The sequence below is a fragment of the Choloepus didactylus genome, chromosome 2 (assembly GCF_015220235.1).
Source record: "Choloepus didactylus isolate mChoDid1 chromosome 2, mChoDid1.pri, whole genome shotgun sequence".
Classification (NCBI taxonomy): domain Eukaryota; kingdom Metazoa; phylum Chordata; class Mammalia; order Pilosa; family Megalonychidae; genus Choloepus; species Choloepus didactylus.
This window is the reverse complement of record NC_051308.1, coordinates 147,631,711-147,650,932: the sequence shown is the minus strand read 5'-3', so window position 1 is coordinate 147,650,932 and position 19,222 is coordinate 147,631,711. Positions and strand designations below refer to the sequence as shown.

General features: G+C 43.9%; 1 protein-coding gene across 1 annotated transcript; it reads right to left on the bottom strand.

The window, feature by feature from the left end:
- Nucleotides 1–8,519: 8,519 nt before the first annotated feature.
- Nucleotides 8,520–18,509, bottom strand: F3 (coagulation factor III, tissue factor). The gene is made up of 6 exons (XM_037826593.1): nt 18,279–18,509; nt 17,010–17,121; nt 13,141–13,340; nt 11,143–11,321; nt 10,398–10,557; nt 8,520–9,056 (listed from the first exon to the last, which is right to left on the bottom strand). The coding sequence occupies exons 1-6, from the start codon at nt 18,346–18,348 to the stop codon at nt 8,920–8,922; spliced, it is 858 nt and encodes a 285-aa protein (XP_037682521.1). The 5' UTR covers nt 18,349–18,509; the 3' UTR covers nt 8,520–8,919.
- Between the last annotated feature and the right edge of the window lie 713 nt (nt 18,510–19,222).

Below are 19,222 nucleotides of genomic sequence, written 5' to 3'. Positions count from 1 at the left end.
CTCTGGGATTTATTCCCTGAGCTGTTTGTTCCTGAAATTTGTATCCATCTGGTAATACAACAGAGATTTCCTTGAATGCCATGAGCTAATCAAAACAAACAAACCAAAGCAAAAAGCTCTTTTCACTCTCTTTGCAAATTGGCTCAGCTTTGGCAGGTGGTCTTCAGAGCCTAGCCTGCTTTTCAGAAAGATCAGTCTGAGGGAAATGTGAAGTGCAGCGTCTTCTCTGTCTTCTCTGATCCTGCCTCTTTTCCTGGGCTGTGCTTACTAGAGGTCTTAGGAATTCCCCCTATTTACACTTTACGTGGGTTGGAATGAATGCCCTCTCTACTCCCTTTGAAATAGACTTTCACCCCCTCCTTGGTGTTCTCTTGAATGACTTAATGCAGGCAGTCCTTTGCCCCCAGGCCACTTTAACATATTTTGCTTCTCACACTTTCCCAGCTGTAAAGCAAGCTGCTTCTCTGCTCTCAGGACAAATTCAGGCACCCGAGACAAGTTCCCTGGCTCATCTGTGAGACTTCTACCCAATAGATTGACACTGACATACATGCACCCCAGTATGCACCCCGTGGCCACTCTGCTCCCTCTGGACCGGGCCAGGGCCCCACAATTGGATCACAAGCTGCTCCACTCCACTGGGGATGGGAGAGAGGTCAGCAAAGTCACCAGGACCTTCTCCAGTGGCTTTTGAAGCTGTGTTTGCTTGATTCAGCACTTGCCCCCTTAATGCTGCCCTTTAACTGTTTTCCTAGTTTCGAGGAAGTAAGTTACCATCTTCAAGATTCCTTTGCTGCCTCTGGTGGAGGGAGGTCGGAACAATGGCCACCCTCAGAGCTGACCCCTAGCAATCTGAAGTAACTGATCAAAAGCAGAGTTTGGTGATGAGTCCACACACCTTAACGTTTGGAGAACTAGGTCTTTATGTCCCATCCTGGCACCAGAAGCAGTGCTAGGAGCCTGATCTCCAGTCCCCACCACTGCCTGCCAGAGGGCTAGGGGAAGGGGGATGGTCGCCACTGCTGGGAGGGTGAAACTCACCAGTCTTGACTGCAATTTACCAGCCTCTTTGTCCCGCTCCTCACTGAATGCTGCAGCAGACTCCGGAGCTGTAAAATAGTTGATTCAGACAGTTCCTTCCAATTCAATAGTTGTTTATGTGGAGGGACTGATTCCTGGAGCTCCCTACTTGCCATCCTACCACAATCGTGCATTCTGGGACACTCTTCTCACAATTCCTCCTCTTCTTTCACTCCCTTTTCTGGTTACCTCTGTGTCCTTCCACTAAGATTTTAGATAACCCTCCCAAGTCCAAATTAGGTGGCCCCACATGACTTCTTCAAAATACGCTAAACATTCCTTATCTTAACATTTATCTTCTGTTGTAATTACTTGTTTGACATTTTACCTTTCAAATATGTAAGCTCCACAAGGGCTCCACAAGGGCTCCGCAAGAGCTGGGATTATACCTTTGTATTTTAACAAAATCTATAATGTCTGACACATTTAAGTCTGATATTAGATTAAATTGATGGCTAAATTAATGAATTCAAAGGTGCATAAGCATGGTTCTTGCCAAGGAAATTATGATCTAGAAAAGAGACTACTACAGGTTAACAATGATTCTGTACAATATTGAGGTATAAGAGTGTAAGTACATAGGGAGAGTGTAACAGGAATCCAGGAGAGGAAAGTTCTGAGGTGAGACCCACAAACTGTTAAAAACAGTCTTCAAGGATGGGGAAAGGGGGAGACAGAGCACAGGAATCAAGGCAGGAAAACTCTGGAATAGGGCATACGCAGTCAAAGTATTGCCATTGGAAATTTGCCAATTGGTCAATGGGCTGGTTTCAAAATGTAGTATTTGCAATATGATCACGACTATGCTTTTACACTTGTTATGTATTAACTTGCTGGTGTCTAAGTTTAATAAATGATGAGCTCTCATCAATGCTGTGCAACTCGCTCCACCGGTGAGGTATCTGTCTTCCTTCTCCACTGCATTTCCCCTAACCTACTTGTTTGAAGGAAATCAGGAATAGGGGGTTAGATGTTTGGGGGAAGCATAAACAGCAGCACGCCTCAAACTTGAGTATGCCTACAAATCACCTGGAAAATGCAAATTCTGGTTCAGTAGGTCTGGGGTGGGGCCTGAGAGTTTGCATTTCTAACTAGCTCTCAAACGATGCTCAAGCTACAGTTCCCGGTCCACACTTGGAGTAGCAGGATCTGTGATGGGAGCTCTAGCTCTGGACTAAAGAGAACTCCACAGGTTGAGATGTAGCAACCGCACAAACTGGAGAGGCGCTCTTTGGTTCAGTAATTCAGTGATTTCCAGCGCCCTTCTCCCACCCACCCTGTCCCTTTCCTTCAGTCTTACTCATTTACAGGTATTTTGGTTTATATTTAGGATTCCTTTAGTTATACAACCCAGTGAACATCCTGGTCAAGTTGTCGAGCCTCCTCTGGAACTGAAGATGGCGCCACAGTTTTAGTCATAAAGGATCCTCTAGTCCCCAAATTCTGTTAATCTTTCCGAGGGAAAAAACATTTCCTACTCCCTCTGAGTGTTAATCTTAATTCTCATGCCCGGAGATGACAAGCGAATTTGCAGATGGCGTGTATTTTTTGGCGATTTTTGAAAATCAGGCTGGATAAAGATTGTCAATAACCTTTTTCTTGAAGCTTTTTTAGCTTTCTATTTTAAAAGTTTATTTGAATTTTGTATATTCAAGATGAATTGCAATTTCACAGTTTCACAATTCCTGGATTGTTTTTTTAGAAGTTTTATTTCCCCCAGAAAAAGTGTTTTTTTTTTAATTGTTAATTATTGACACTAATAAAATATAATCATAGAACTTAGGCTAGAAAGAACTGAAGAACTCTAGACCAATTAGCTCACTTGACGAAAGAGAAAAACAGGCTTATTATTTTTCTTAAGCTCCCTTGCGATGGGTTCTGGTTCCTGGAATAGGAAGAATCTTAACATATCCACACATGATAAACCTCTTAGGGACTGTGCGGTTTATAGGTGCAGGATATTGCCTGTTCTTTACGTCTTCTCATTTGTTTTGTTTGGACTTCAGAGCAGGCTGCGTTCTGACCTTCCGTCCAAGGGCCAGCTGTGCCCCATTTGGGTTTCTAGCTGCTCTAAGCCGCTCATTGCAGTAAACAGTATCCACATGTTGCTAAGGGGTAGTTAATAGATTAAACCAGTGGTTCTCAAACTTGAGCAAGCATTGTGATTACCTGAAGGGCTTCTTGTTAAAACACATACTGCTAATTCAATAAGTTGAAGGCGGGAACTAAGAATTTGCTTTTCTAGCAAGTTCTCAGGTGATGCAAATGCTGCTGCCCTGGGGACCCACTTTGAAAGCGGTTGGGTTAAGCTGACATTGGAACAAAGCAGTGTGTTGGAAGCATCCATGAAAACAAACAAAATTTCTTCAGGGAATCAGATACTCATACAAAGATTTAATCTTTGCCACCATGCAGACGGCTTTCCTTTAAAAGGAAATAGTGTGGCTGAGCTATGCATAGAGAAAGAAAAAGGATATTAAAAATATGGACAATGTCGGACTAGGCATAGAGGGAATACAGCGGGATGACACTGAAGATGCCAGAGAGGGCCAAATCTGCCTGACCGGGGTCAGGCCAGCACTTGGCTGGATTTGGGAAAGAAAAAGCCTCGTCTCCACCTTCCTGCCAAAGCCCCTCACCACAGCTGACAAATGAAATTCCACTGGTAGTCTCATTCCTTTTATTTTAAAGCTATGACTCCTGGTAAAATATTATATTGAGTCACTGACACTTTAATGTAAATAGTTTTTAAATTCTTTCTTTAGTTGGAATGTGGAATGATGTCTTTTGAAAAATCAATATATGTGTTTTGCCCCTAGTATGTCCTTTTATCCTGATACTTCTCCCATTCAGGCAGCTTAGCACTTCCTGGGGGAAAGGATATGGAAGCTGAATGCACAGAAAAGGAGAGTCTTCTCTGGTTTGGGACACTCTGAACAGACAGGACTGGGGCATAGGCAAAAGATTTAAAGGATGAGGTGACGACCAGTAAGAGCAAGGCTTCACCATCTCAGTCCATCAACCTCAGGCTAGGAAAGGATTTCCCAGGCTGGAGAGGGGTGAATGGTCTGTCAGAGGGGAGGTGATGGGATCTAGCAGGTAATGAGGGGTGGTGGGGGTCAGGGACTTAGACACAACTCCAGGGAAAAGGAGGATGTTCAGGGAGAATCACCAAATTGCTTGGGATAGTTTCTACCATCTGGTGGAAAAGGAGTCTGGCTTAAAAATTAAACCAAAGATCAGGAAAATTACCATCATTGTGTGTGTGGGCTGTGTAACTTCATTTGTACCTCTTTGGTGGCCTTGCATGGGGGAGGTCATGATGGCCCAATCATTTGGAGTAGAGACTGGGGTGGTGAAGGGAAGGGGGCCTGGGCAGGGCAGGGCTGAGCGGGAAGTGCCTGGTGCATGGGCCGTCTGTGCTGTACTCCCAGGGCACCAAAGAGGGATTGAGGGCTTTGCTCTGAAAGCTGAGGAGGCCACGGCGGGAAGCACTAGTGTCAGTTCACACCCACCTCTTCCTTGAAGCCTAATTGGATCCCTACAGGAGAACTGGTCACTCCCTCCTTGGAATCCTTGAGAGCTGGTGGAGAAGGGACTGTGAAGGAGAAGCGTCTGGTGGAGGGCCTTGTGTCACTGCTGGTTGGCAGGGATAGAAGTCAAAGCTAGTCACAGGGTAGGGGAGAGCGAGGGCAAGCTGTTATCTGTTGGCATCTCTGCCAACCTTCACCGTCTCTAACCATGACGACCCTCAGAGTCATGGCTACCACCTCACCTGTCCTATTTCAAATCTTGTGCAAATTTCTCTTTTGGTTAACTCTAATCTGAAAAAAATATAGGGGAGAGGATTCTGGGCAATGAGTTCCAGATTAGATAAGCTGCGCAGTACAACTCCCTACCCCCCCGCCACTGCCACACACATACATACACACACACAAACAGAACCACTGGAGTGTTGAAAATAGTACTCCTAGAAACATAATTTCAACATTTAGTAGTTGAAAATTGAATGTTACTTTGCATGATAAGCTTTTTGCATTAAAAGCTTTCATTATAGGCAATTTCTTCCTCTATATTTGTACTCCATGGTCAATGCTTATACAGCATCAATTAGAATGTATTTGACTGCAAGTAACAGAAAACCTGACTCAAACTGCTTAGACAATTAATTGGCTTATGTCCAATGAAAACTCTATGGGGATAACTTGGACAAGGCTTGATCCAGCAGTCTGGGGATGTCACCAAAGATTCAGTTTCTTTCCATCACTCTGCATTGCTTTCTAATATGTCAGCTCCATTGACATCTGCCCCCTTCGTGTTCTCATGATGATCCCCGGTAACTGTTGGGGCTACATGCTTCTTCATTATGTTCAGCAAGAAAAAGAGCATTTCAACATTCTCAGAAAAAAAGCCCTGAGATCCATTCTTCTTAGACTAGGTTAGGTAGTGTGCCTGCCCCTAAACCAGTGGAAGCAGCCACAAAGGAGGAGCGTGCTGACCAGCAAAACAGCTCCATCTCGATCCCGTCAGGATGCTTTTCCTAGACTGAGCACAGAGGAAAGCAAAAGCTGCATGTGGTCCAGCTAAGTGCTAGGGGCCTCGTTTTCACCTCTAGTTAGAATCCTCCTTCAACACAGTTGACAGAACGAGATTGTTCTGCTGTATCTTATTTGCAATAACTCAAACCAGGGTCTCTGAGCAAGAAGAACACGTATCCACTATAAGCTTCTGAATGAATGTCATATTACATTACAATCGTAATGAATCCTCTCTGGAAACCACTGGAGAAAACTCACCCACATCAAATACGCATGTTCTAGAACAGGTAAAAAGAATATCTGGGGATGAGTTTATTTACTTTTTCGTGGCTAGAGATGATCGTTCATTTAAGAGGTAGGTGCTTAGATTATAGGCCATCAGCTGTAACTAAGGTAAAATGTCTATCGGTTTGACAAATATTAACTTCTTATATGTAAACCAAACTCAGTAATTTAAGACAGTAAAATCTCTCTTCCAAGCACAAAAGTTTAGTATACTAACAATGAACTTTGTGGGTTACACTGAAGACCAGAATAATGAAATATAATTTGGCCCACTGGAGGGCTGTTGTTTCTGGACACTTGCCAACAATTTATAGTATAATTTTCTGTGCCGTTGCCAAGTACAGTGTCTATTTTAGCAGCAGCTGTTTCGCCTCAGCGATAAGGAGAGGGGCAGCAACGTGGAGAGTGGTTAAAATTTGCAGCTTTCACGTCATTGCAGTTCTGCCTCATTAAGGTCTACAATGAATTTCTTCCCTGTGAACAGCCAGACACCTCGTTTGTACCCAGACCTGCTTTCTATCTGCCAGTACTTTCTTTAGTGGAATAATTCAAATTCCTTAGATTACGAGGCCACAGAATTACATAACACTGTAATTATTCTTGGCAGGGAAAGCAGTAGTAGCCTTCTGGAAATGGCCAGTCAGACACTCTCTCCTGGAGTGCCTTCTGCCCCATCACGTGGTGTGCGCAGCTCTTTGTCCTGCAGTCTCAAGAGAGCAGGAATCCAAGATAATAGCCAAAGACCCTTCTTCCAGGGCATGCTCCCATGCCAAGCCTCTTTTTTCAGCTCCACTGCAAGTGCTTTCCCTCTTTCTCTGGTACAAAAGAGCGTTACAACAGTGGAAGATTTGGCCTTCCAGCATCGACACAGATTGATTATGACAAATAAAACCAAGCAAACCAGCTGACTACTAGTCTCTCTTAGTTTCTCCAAAATTGTTGCCATTCTGCCTTTCAGGCTATCAGTTTTATGGAGACATTGTAGATTTGTTTTGGCCATTCTTCCCTAGAATGTGGTGTTGTAGCAAACATTTTATGTTTAGAATTTTATTGGTAATGCTTAGAGTTCTTTGGAGCAAAGGATCAAATAGGATTTAAAATTTATTAACAGCTGGACAGTGAACCGAGTCTTTATTCATTTTAATGCTTGCTCAGTGTCTCTTCTGTGGGACCCCTTCCAGGTGGGTGTGCTATCTGAATGTTTTTCTTAGACTGTACCAGCCCAGCTTTTCAGAATGGGTAGCAAAAGTGATTGTGTGGCCCAGCTAAGTACAAGGAACCTCATTTACACCTGTAGTTAGGATCCTCTTTCAATTCAACTGACAGAATGAGACTGTTCTGATGTATTCCATTTGCACCCAAATGGAGGACTCACTAATCTCTACATTGAAGAGGAAGGTAATAAAATCTACTCAACTCAAGCTGTGATTGACTAAGAACTCTCTGTGTGTTGTCACCTTCAGGAGCTGTAAACATGAACTTGACCCAGTCCCTACCTGCAGAGAACCCAATCTAGTTTACACTTTTAATAAACTCTAGAGACACCATTCTACTTATATCCCTCCCTAGGCTTTCTATATATTGTCCTTTTCATCTAATTTTCTTCCAGGACAATAATCCAAGTAATTTTTCTTCCTTTTTCCTCTCCAGTCTTTATCCTTAACTCAGACTAATGCCCATGGGGGAAAATGTCCTTTCTTCTAAGTAGACCATACTGTTTTCTTCCTTTCCTCCCATCCCTTTCCATTCCCATGTGACTAGTGGTGCCTGCTGGTAGGGGGGGTATTGTCAGGCCTGGTAACATGACTTTCTTGGGCCAGTGGCATGTGAGCATAGCGACAGTCGGCCAGCATGGAGCAGGAGCTTCAAGAGGCAGCTTAAACCTTAAAGGAGTAACTGCCTGTTTCTACTAGTGTTTTGCTTTTCTTTATGCCATGATCCAAATAGGGGTTCCTCCATCAGCCTGAGTGCTAGAATGAGCAGACATTGAGAAGAGGCATATCCAACCCGCAGCCTCAAAATTGTAAATTAAGTGAGAAATAAAGCTATGCTGCTGAAAGCCACAGAGATTTTGGGGTCATGTGTTACTGCAGCAGAACTAATACAAAGACTTAATCATAAGTAATAAACGGAAGATATAATAAATACAGTAGTCACAATTCCCAGTCACCTTTATTTATGTAAAAGTATATTAAATAAATTATCTCAATATATACAAATATAACAATATTACCTATATAAATAGAATATCCCCATATAGAAAACCTTTTAAAAATTATATAATATATACAATGTTGCCCATAGAAGCTTTAAGTACCTTAAATCATAAACTCTATGCTGTGTGTTTGTATAGTAGTCTTATAAAAATATAGTTAGCTGTCAAGTGTTTAATCAACAGCATTTAAGTCAAAGTGCTAAACTGTAATGCATTTTAGGAAGGTGCCCAAAGTAGAAGTCCTTTGCATTTAACACATTCATATAAAAGTCTGTCAGTTGCTTTAAACCTAAAAAAACACAAGAACCTAAATAACCATATGATGAAAGGATAGACAGATGTTAGAGAAGTCCTAGAAAAGTCCACCCAAATTTCTATTTTACTGCCTGGTTTGAAATTGGTTTTTCCATATCCATGTAGGTTTTTCAAGGCATTTTTCCTTTCTTTCTTTCTTTTTTTTTTTTTTTTTTGTTGTGTAACCTAGTTTCACCTTGAGTGGAGAATACACAGTGTAAAGTATGATGTGTGCAAAACGTACCATAGTGTCAAAATAGAAATTAAAAAAAAAAAACAAAAACAAAAAATAAAGTTGGAATTGGTTGTACCGTTCATCACATTTGCCTCTGTCAAAACCAGAATGCTAATTGTGATAACAGGTCAGATAAAGAGCATTCTTGGAACCCAAACTGTCTTCATGCTCCAAAGTACTCATTTGTGTTTCCATATATTCCATTATCTTAAAAGTCCTTGGTCACAGTGCAACGTAACATTTGCAGTAGTTGGCACCGCCAATGTGCGGCTTTATGCAGCATTAAGGGGAGAGTTTTCCTTCCCACTTCGCTCTGCTCTGGCCTTCCTGCACTTGTACAGAGACAGTGACAGGATGATGATGAAGATGATGACCACAAACACTATCGCTCCAACGATGAAGAACAATTCTGAAAAATAAAAGGTACCAAGTCAACTTAGGAGCATTCTAATACTATTTATCAGTAGGCAGAATGGAAGGCCTGCCCCTAACCCGGAAACATTTAGTAGTTGAATGACACCATTCTGCTTTTGCACAATTTGTAATATCTTTCTGCCACTCTTTCTACCCCATTAGGAGTAGGAAAGAATTTGGTAAATCCTAGGTATTTTAGGGCACTCAACAATCACTAAAAGTAGTAGGACATTTAATAAAGTGAATACTGTAAAGACTGTAAGCACTATTTGGAAGCAATAACAGCAGTTGGAAACAAGCGGCTAAAAATGATGTTGAGTTTGGTGGTTAAGATCATAGTAGAAGATGAATTATAGGTGCAAAGAGGGAAAACAAAATGCTACCGAGTGAGGAAGAGATGATAATTGAGGTAGCTGTGGAAATGGCTCTGGAAGGACATACTTCCTCAGGTAGAGGAGAGGCAGGGGAACAGAGACCCAGGTGTACACAAAGGCAGAGAAGCGGGAGAATTAGAGCTGGGCTACAGGAAGACTAATCTGAGAGCTAAGGGTAGGGTGGCCCCAAGGGTGGAGGACTCTATCCTCTATTGAAGGCAATATGAGAGAATAGCATTTTAAAAAAAATTTTAGAACTCATTGTCACAAGGAGTAAAGTCATCATCACTATCCACTGGCTCTTTTGTTCCCTTAAAGTACTCAGAACTCTTCCCCTGGGAAGCTTGGAAGGAGACTCAGGCTCGCAGCCTTACAGATTCATCTCAACACCTGCAGCACTTATAGTTAGGAAGCGCCTCACACACAGCATGTCTGAGCTCCCAGTATGTGTGCACGCATGTACACACACATGTCAGTTTTGTGTTCACACATGCATGCACACAGGTATATCTAATATATTCGATCCCTTCCCTTAAGGTTTTAAATGTATATCCTCCGTGGCAACAGTCCACAGTGGGTGGTCTCTAATGTCTACTGGGTGCTGCTGCAGCTGTTCCAGAGGCTTCCACCCAGGACCAGAGTTTTATGTGTGAAAATACATGCAGAGAAATCTGTGATTCGATGGTAGATCCTAAACAACTACAGAGTGCTTGGAGCTCAGCAGAGGGCTCAGCACATGGTAGCTGCTCAAGAAAACACTTTCAAAGGAAACAACACAGAAGGAATACAATATGGAGGAATAACAATTTCTAAATGACTAAAATGGAAGAGTATTAAAAAAAAAAAATCCAGGCAGCATCTCCCTGAGTATTTAACAAAGCAGTACCATCCTGGCCCTGAGGGTGGAGCTAGCAGCCCTCTGTGAGGCATCGGGCCTCCCAAGTGAAGACAGGTCCACTCACCTCTGAAGCCACCTGTTTCTTGGCCGGTGCACTCAATGATGCTTTCAGGACTCCTCTGGTTTCCTCTTCGGGATGGAATCACTGCTTGAACGTTGAAACAGTAGTTTTCTCCTTTATCCACGTCAATCAAAAACTCATTAGTGTCTGTCTTGGCTGTTTTCTGTGAAAAGGTGAAGAGTTCTTAGTTCATCTGAGCTCAGAATGAATTCTTTCCCCTTTACCAAGTCACTGTGGAAGTAAAAGCCGAGGCTCTCATCCAAGTGTATGTGGACGAGTCGGACATGAAGGATGAGAACTGTCTCGGTTAGTCAGTTCCCCTGATAAACTCCAAGGATGCTTTTCCCAAGATCGAAGACATCCAATTTGGGCACATCCAACCCCATTTAGCTCTTTTGAAGATATTCAGTAATAGGAAAAAAAGTAGTATTACTCATTGAGTGGAAGACAAGGTTTTACTCCGAGATCCTCAGTGGAGGAAGGAATGGAGAGGAGTGAGTGCTGCAGGAACGTTAGAGATGCTCTGGGTTTCTCGGGGGCTCTGCCCAGCATCACAGGGCTGGTCAGTCCCAGGTAGAGCCAGGATCTGCCGCCCGACTCGCCACCCAGCAGGCCCCGCTCTCATTCTGCCACACGGCCCTCTCCGCCAGCCCTCGTTCTGCTGTCTTTGAATTGGGGAATTGCGAGGAGTAATATCAAGGGCCCACAATTTAAAACATGTCATCAGAGTGAATAAAAATATTCTCACCTTTCCTGTAGTTGAAGCTTTCCAATAATAAAGTACATAGCTTAAATCATTGCCGAAAACCTCCCGGAGGCTTAGGAAAGTGCCATTCATTCTGACTAAGGTACGTGCATCTTGCACCGTCACATTCAGTTTTGTTCCAACTTGTTCAAAACTCTGAATGGTTGGTTGTCCAAGATTTGCTGAAACACAGACAAGGCGCTTGGGTGGAACCAAAGAATTCTATGTAAAGTAAAATCCCTTTTAGTTACCACAACTTAGTCACCCTTCTGAAAAGACCTGCACAGAAACTCAACTTAGTAGCAGGCTTTATTGGCACCAGAGCTATATGCTGAGATATTTCATGGCAATGTTGGCCCATAGGAATATAATGGGAGCCATGGATATAATTTAAAATTTCCTAGAAGCCACATTAGAAGAAAAAAGAAATAGGTGAAATTATTTTTAAAACTATATTTTATTTAACCTATTATCTCCAAAAATTATCATTTTAACATGTAACCAAAATTAACACTTCTCGAGATATTGCACGTTTTCCAAAGTCCAGTTTTTCACACTTATAACATTAGCCTCATTTTAAGTGCTGAGCTGCCTGTGGTTGGTTGCTACCACATCGAACAGTGTAGTTCTATAAGATTTCATGTTTTAGGTACAATAAATTAGGGGCCATGGGAAAACCTAGGAATGTCCTTGGTACCTCTAAGAACCAGTGTGCCTTTAACCATTGGGTCTCTGAAATGGCTCAATTTTCTCAAAGATTTTCAATGAAAGTAAAATAAATCCCAATCATTCAATGCCAATTCTATGCAAGCCGTGTGTGTGTGTGTGTGTGCACATGCACACATGCAATACTTTCTACCCTGCACCATTCCATTTATATGTTCCCTCTTTTACAAAAGATTTGAAGTGGCTTACTCGAAACTCAAAAACTATAAAAAGAAATAATGAGGATGTCAGCAATTGGAGAGAGAATGAATATCAATGATTCTTCAGAGTCACTGGAGGTGGCTGTTGATGGATAGCTCAGCCAAGTGCCGTCAGACACACACATGTAAAGGCATTTGCTGAGCATGAAGAAAGGGTCTTCCAAATGGGGATGCAGGGAAGAAGTCAGATTCATGCGGGTAAGGCTGCCCCTATTTTGACCTTCAAAGTGATACAGAAGGGAAGGGTTGCTGTATTGCTTGTTCGCTTCAGCACCCCTACCTCCAGAAACTCTCTTGTCTCTCACTGGGCAGTGGAAGAGTTAAGTATAGAAACACCAGTAACACAACACTTTCAATCTAATCAGGCCTTAAAAGAGAAGCTGATTTCACTCTTCTCCATGTGCTATGTGTGTTTATTTAAAGTGCCTAGTTCAGAACTATGGGCATATACACACAAAAATTTAATTTCCCACTTGGCAGGAATCCTCTGCATTCCCTTAATTAGATAATAAAGTCAGCTTATTAGGGGAAAGGTTGGGGAGGAACACATTCCACATTTTCAAAACCAGCATGAGGGAGGCAGGCTGGGAGATGGGCAGGTGCTGGGCACATCACCAGATTCCAGCCGTGCTCAGTCGATTGGAGAAGGTCGGCAACCCCAATTATGGGATCAGTGGGAGACCAAATGGACTTTCCCCATGTGTTCATGACTGTCAAACACCCGAAACTGGGACTTCTGGTCTGATGATGGAACAGAAAATTCAGGATATATGATGATAGTGTCTTCACGGATTTCCTATTTCCCACCCAGCCAGCCAGTCTGGGGACAGACCAGTGGAAAAAGCTACTGATGACACCATTATCCACTCCGAAGTTCACATTCTGTTACCTCCCACCACATCCCGGATGAGCAAAGAGAGCTGTAGCACTCACTAGTTTCTGAGAAAGATGTGTTTATGTATAACTATTTTTTTAATCTAATGACTCTTAAGGGTCACAAGCTCAGAAGATTATTCAGAGTGTAGAACAAGAATGAAAGTTTACTACAAACCGAGCCGCTTCTCTTCCTACTTACTCTCTAGATAAGGCGTGAACTCTGGGGCGTTTGTACGGTGGGGTTCCACGGAAGAATCGGTGGGCTTTGCATTCTCTGCCGGGTAGGAAAGGACCCGCGCCATGTACGTCTGCTTCACGTCCTTCACAATCTCGTCAGTGAGATCACACTCGGTCTCTGTTGTGTAGAAGCATTTGTTTTCCCAATTTCCTAGTCTATGGCTAAAGAAAGAAAGAAGGAAAGAATGAGAAATGGAACATTATGATTTGCATCCAAGATAGATTGCTTCCTGGCTGTGGTGTTCCGTGTTAAGGGTAAAAGCAACCACCGTTAATTCCGAGGAGGTGTTCGCTGTGCAGAGCCCTTTCGATGCACGTTTGAGTCCTGCCACAAATGGGGGGTGGGAGAGAGTTGTGTAATTACCCGTTTTTATAGATAAAGCAACTGAGGCAAAGGGAGCTGGGGTGACTTGCTCAAAGGCACACAGCTGAACTGAACCAGGCAGCAGCTTAATGCCTGGATCGTGCTCACAACTATTTTGTGATAATGCCTTTCTTACCACGTGGAAGGTTTGTCACGGTACATGGGAGAAGGAGCAATTTTCCATCAAGATCCAAGTGTTTATCATAATCTTTTTGTATCATCAGGCGGTATTTCATTTCACATCATATTCTCTTTATTATACTAGAGTCATCATTATTAATGTGGTTATTAATCATTTATTAAATCGCCTACATGCCAGGTACTGTACTGGACCCTTTTCACGATTACTTGTTTTGATATAATCTCTCTGAGAAGGTACTGGATCTTTTATATGGGATACTGAGACTCAGAAATGTTAAGTAACTTGTACAAGGTCACACAGCGAGTGAGAGGCAGAGCTGGGTGTGTCCACCTCATGCCCCGACATGCTTCCCTCACTTCCCCAAGATGTGACTACATCTTGTCGATGATAACAGAATAGTGATGCTGGTAGCATCTGTCTAACAAAGTCAGAGAGTCTGAGAGGCTGAAAGACAAGTCTTTCTTTTGTAAGATATCATGAAAGAGGACATGATTTAATGAATTTGCACCGAAAATGAAATTCTTCTAAAGGACTGAAACAATACATAGAGAAATATCACTGCAATTTGATCCACACACATCTATCCCATGTAAAGTGACCGTTACATCACTCTTCCCTTCAGCATTAACCACCTACAGAGTCCTACCCGTTATTCAAAGCCAGGCTCCTACCTCACTTTCCTAGGAAACTCCCAGATCACCCTGCTCAACTGAACCTCTCCATTCCCTGTTCCCCAGCACCTCTCTTCCAACCCCCAACCCCCACCCCACTAAGCTGCAGAGTTTTAGGACTGTAGGTTTTTGCACATATAGCCAGGCGTTGCTAAATATTAGATGATTTGCATTTACAGGTTGAATTCCTATACATTATCAGGGGAGAAACAAGATACCATATGGATTCAGTTTTCTAAATTCATGCAAAAGAACCAGAAATATTTTTTATTTAAAAACAAAACAAAAAAAAAAAAAAAAAACTGCATTAAATAACCTGGCAAGAAGGATTTGGGTACACACACTCTTTGTCCTAAAATACACAAACTAAGATTGATACAGAAATATTTTGGTCATTCCAGAAAAGACCAAAAAGCATGTTTTTATTATATCTTTTCTATTTCAAGAAGGGAATGAGTACTTGATGATTTCCCTCCAGCATTATGGCACACAAGTGGCTCAGATAACAGGAGAAAGATTCCGCTTGGCTGGGGGCTAAATTCCATCTGAGAGATATGGTATTTGGTTCCTCCCAGGTCACTAGCAGGAACTAGGAACTCCATGGCAAAATTTAGCACATGGATTTGGAAATAATCAAAGAAATGTCCTGCCTGAATTACTAAAAAACTTGCAACAGAATACAGACTGTCATTGGTTTAGGAGAGGTGACTTTCTAGAAGCTTTGCAAATTCAGTTTTGGAATTCAGAATAGTCATGGAATCAATATTATAGGTGATGGTTTGTTGCTCAGGCTTGAGTTTGTAACATTTTCTGATTGCATTTAAAACTGTGACCAAAAGGGGGAAAATGCAGGTGGAGCTCCAGCTAGGGGCTTCGGGGACAGAGGTGGCGTCCTGCAGCTGGGGACAGACTTTGGTCGTGAGGAGAAGGGGAGCCGCTGGTTAAGATGCTTCCCGTAGGGGAGGAAAGCAGGGAGGGAAGGCTTCTCCCCTCTCTCCCCCAGGCTTTGGGGCCTCGCCGTCAGCTGCAGTGTGACAGCAAGGGGAGACCTCGGTTCTAGACATGGTTCTGTACACATCATCAGTGCAACGGTGAATAAACCCCTCACCCTCTCACGGCAGCAGTTTCCTCTCTATAAAATGATTGCTATGGTCCCTTTTAACCAAGGGATCCTGTTTACTGTGAGTCTTAGATCCTGGTAGAGGGTGATGGAACTGTGCATGGGACCAGGGCTGAGCGAGATTGCCCAGGGTTCTGCCTGATTCTATGGGTCCTCCCCACCCTGCAGCTCTGTGCTCTAGTGTCTACAGATCAAGGGCTGTGCCCACTTAAATAACGGCAGCTTTACTGAGTCCAGGAACTTACGGTTGACAAAGGCTTACTTTTAAAAAATCAGGTAAATCTTAAATATATTTCCACATGTTCACTAAGCATTAGTTTGAATATATTTAGGAAGTAAGCATTCTCCCTTAAATCTTATTTTCACTATTCATTTACTTTGTAGTATCCAGAAGGAAAATGTTTACTAAGGTAAATTTCAATGTTGTGTTTGAGGAATTAATTACAGATTCTCAATCATGGAATGTGAACTAAGTTTGACTATTATCATAATCATAATCATTATCTTGGGTTATGAAACCACTCTATTATTTCTTCTCTCTCTTTCAATACATCCATGCGTGCACACACAGATTCTCTTCCCCATCGGTTTGGCAATAGTTGTCATGAAGTTCATTTTGAAAAACTACACCATTCACGTTAAAGGATCTATCCCACACTTAGGAGCTGCATTCTTAACGCTAAATAATATTTGACACAAGTTAAAACAAAACAAAACATCAAAAAACCTTTAATTTTAGCTGATGATACTTTTGTGCCTTTATATAATTACCATCAAAATAATTTCCACGGCAGCTGTTCTGTACTTACAAAGATCTCTACTAAGCTTCCTCGCACATTTCAGAAACCAAGAACTTGCCAAGAATATGGCGAAAGCCATTAAGAAAGAAATGCAGCCCACTTCTATTTTTAGGTTGAATATGCAGCGTTACCGACTTCTGGGGATGGCTGCCAATCAGAGACGAAGCTCCAATGTGCAAAGCAGCCTTGACAGCTCAGGGCGCAGAGTATTCTGCAAAGCATAGTGAGTCAGACTTGGCCTCAGAGTTCATGTGTGCAACCGAATTTTAATTCACAGAATCCAAATATTAATGAATCAAACACTGCTTAAGGGCAATGCATACATCCCAATTCCTCCCCACCCCTTCCCTAACATGTTAGACACGGCTCACAGTCTAGACAGTTAACAAAGGAAAAACAAATCTGTACTCAGATGAGATCAGTGATCACTGATCCAGAAACGCATGCGTTGGTGCTGCCAGAGCCTGGCAAAAAGGTTTACCTCTCTACAGGCTTACAGACCACTTATAAATTTTCCCACTATTTTCAAAAATGATTACAGCTTTTGATCAGTTTAAGGTCCAGAAATATTACAGCCTTGATAGATTATGGCCCTGACCAGCAAATGACCATGAATAGCCTCTTCTTTGTCATCTGTTAAATAACCTAATTCCGTTACCAACATGAAAGACATCTGTATTCAGCACAGAAGAGTGGAAACATCAAGCACTTTTTCTTTCTTGTACCCAGCTTACCTTAACTGAACTGTATAGACATGATCGATGGGTTTGGGTTTCCACTCCAAAAGGGTCTTGAAATTAGTTGATTTCCAAGTTAAATTATATGCTACCACTGTATTTGTAGTGCCTTTAAACAACAGAGAAACAGCTATTATTGCGTGCACTTCCCAGCCCAGGACTACATCATATTAACGGTATAAAATATCTCCCACCACCACCATTGAGCTCTGATTTATTATTTTCCAACCACAAAAGCTTCACCACTGAGTTATCAAGAAAAGAACCTTCAATTTTTTTTTTTCCCCAGACCCAGCATTACCTCATGGTGAGATCTACCCTGTAACTCTTGGAAACCGGCAAGAATCTTGAAACCCATTTGGAATTATTCATGGGGGAAAGCCCTGTTATAACTTGACCTGGAAGCACAGCCCAGGAGTCATCAGTGTTCCAGGGTGTCCATGACCCTACTTGGGAATTGCACGATTCAAGGGAGGTCAGCCCCCTTAGGAAGTGTTTTCAGTAAGAGAAAGAGGCAAATTCTACGTGTGCAAGAAGAGTTAGAGTTGCACAATATGAAACAGCCAAATTGTGACTTTTCCTGCATTTTATCTAAAGTCTCTCTCTACTGAGACTTCCAGGGAGACCGAGATGGGCCTGTGGCCTGTCACGGCCGTTGGCAGTATTCGATTAGAATGCGTCAGGATGAAGGTCAGGTTTGCAAATACTCAACCGGGTCCAGTTTCTGCTTAGCACCACACACCTGTGCCTGCTCCATTCCAAGCAACATTTTGCATCAGGATTGCCTCTATCCCAATCTAACACAAAACACGACCAAGAAAAGACCGAGGGCCGCCCCTTATTCAGGAAAGATGCACATGTAATTAAAGATAACTTCTAAACCACTGGTCCCCAAACGCCGTGCTGTGCAGGTGCGGGGCCATATTCCACCCTCACAAGGTCATCCTTCACAGGGAAGCTCTTTTCCCAGACTGAAGTCGGGAGCCAAACATCCACTTATGCAACAACGGATTCCCGGAGCGAACATATCCAGCAGAAAGGGGCAGCGGGGTCTCCAGCACCAACTACCGCGATCCCACCTCCACCCCGATCACCCCGCCTTCGGGCCTCGGTGCCCCATGGCTCATTCAAACTTGGCGGTGTGAACGCAAACGAGTGCGGCGGACGCGGGGGAGCACCTCGGGGCGTCCGGGGGAAGCTGGGCGAGCCCGCTGCTACCCCAAGGCGAGGCGTCCCCTACGGCTTCGGGGGGCGGGTGCCACTCACCTGCGGCGCCCGAAACCTGGGCAAGGACCCAGCCGAGTAGGAGCGTCGGAGCTAAGGTCGCCATCTCCATGAGCCCACGAAAGTCCGGGGGAGACCGTTGAGCCCAGAGGCTGAGGAGGTTAGACTGGAGGCGCCCTTGGGCGAGTGCAGCAAGCTGCAGGGGAGCGGGGATCCCCGAGTCTGGAGGAGCCCCGGCGTGGCGCGCTTTAAATGCCTGCGAGAAGCCCGCGCCTGGGCCCGCCCCCACCTCCCCGCCCCCACCCCGGGTCACTAGCCAGCGCGGTGGGCGGCCCCCGGCGAATCCACACCCCTGCCCCGCCTCCTGCCGGTAGAAACTCCAGGACCCTGCAAGGGGGGTGACTCACCGGTGATTCAGCTGCGCCGAGGAGCGCGAAGTTGCCCCTTAGGCTCCAGGTGCTGTGCCCGCGGCGTCCAGCCCGGGTGGGCAGCAGGTCTGTGGGGGAAAGAAAGAGTGGGACTCCTTGGAAGGACTCTTCGAGTGGGAGGAAAGGGATTATTCCTTTCCATTTGGTGATAAAGTGGTTTCCAGGCCGATAGGAGCGGCAGCATTTACAATGCTGAATTGGAAGTACGGACTCCGAGCTCCGCTGGGCCCGCAGTGAGCATTTCCTGGGCGCTGGGCGCTTTGCCCACGAGGAGCTGAGGCTCTGGATCTGCAGCCAAGTAACGGCTTTTTAGTCTTCTACTCGGAGAAGCAGTGGTAACCTGGCTTTCGTCCCCCACAGGGCCCTTATCGTGGTCACACTGTATACAGGTGTCTGCCATGGGGCAAGAACGGCCCACGGCCCACAGGTACGGACGTCAGTGGCAAGAGCACGCGGTCCCCCTGGCGCTCAGTTAGCGGAGGCACAGCTCAGCTCACCTCGAGGTAGTAACCGAGAAAGAGCAGCCCAAAGCTGGCAGTTTGCCTCTGGGAGAATTCC

Excerpts from the sequence above, each read along its gene's own strand:
- F3 (XM_037826593.1), bottom strand. The coding sequence starts at position 18,348 with ATGGAGATGGCGACCTTAGCTCCGACGCTCCTACTCGGCTGGGTCCTT. Across the intron at positions 10,558-11,142 it reads AAGCTTCAACTACAGGAAAG|AAAACAGCCAAGACAGACAC; the intron begins GTGAGAATATTT and ends ACCTTTTCACAG. Across the intron at positions 9,057-10,397 it reads AGAAACAGGTGGCTTCAGAG|AATTGTTCTTCATCGTTGGA; the intron begins GTGAGTGGACCT and ends TTTATTTTTCAG.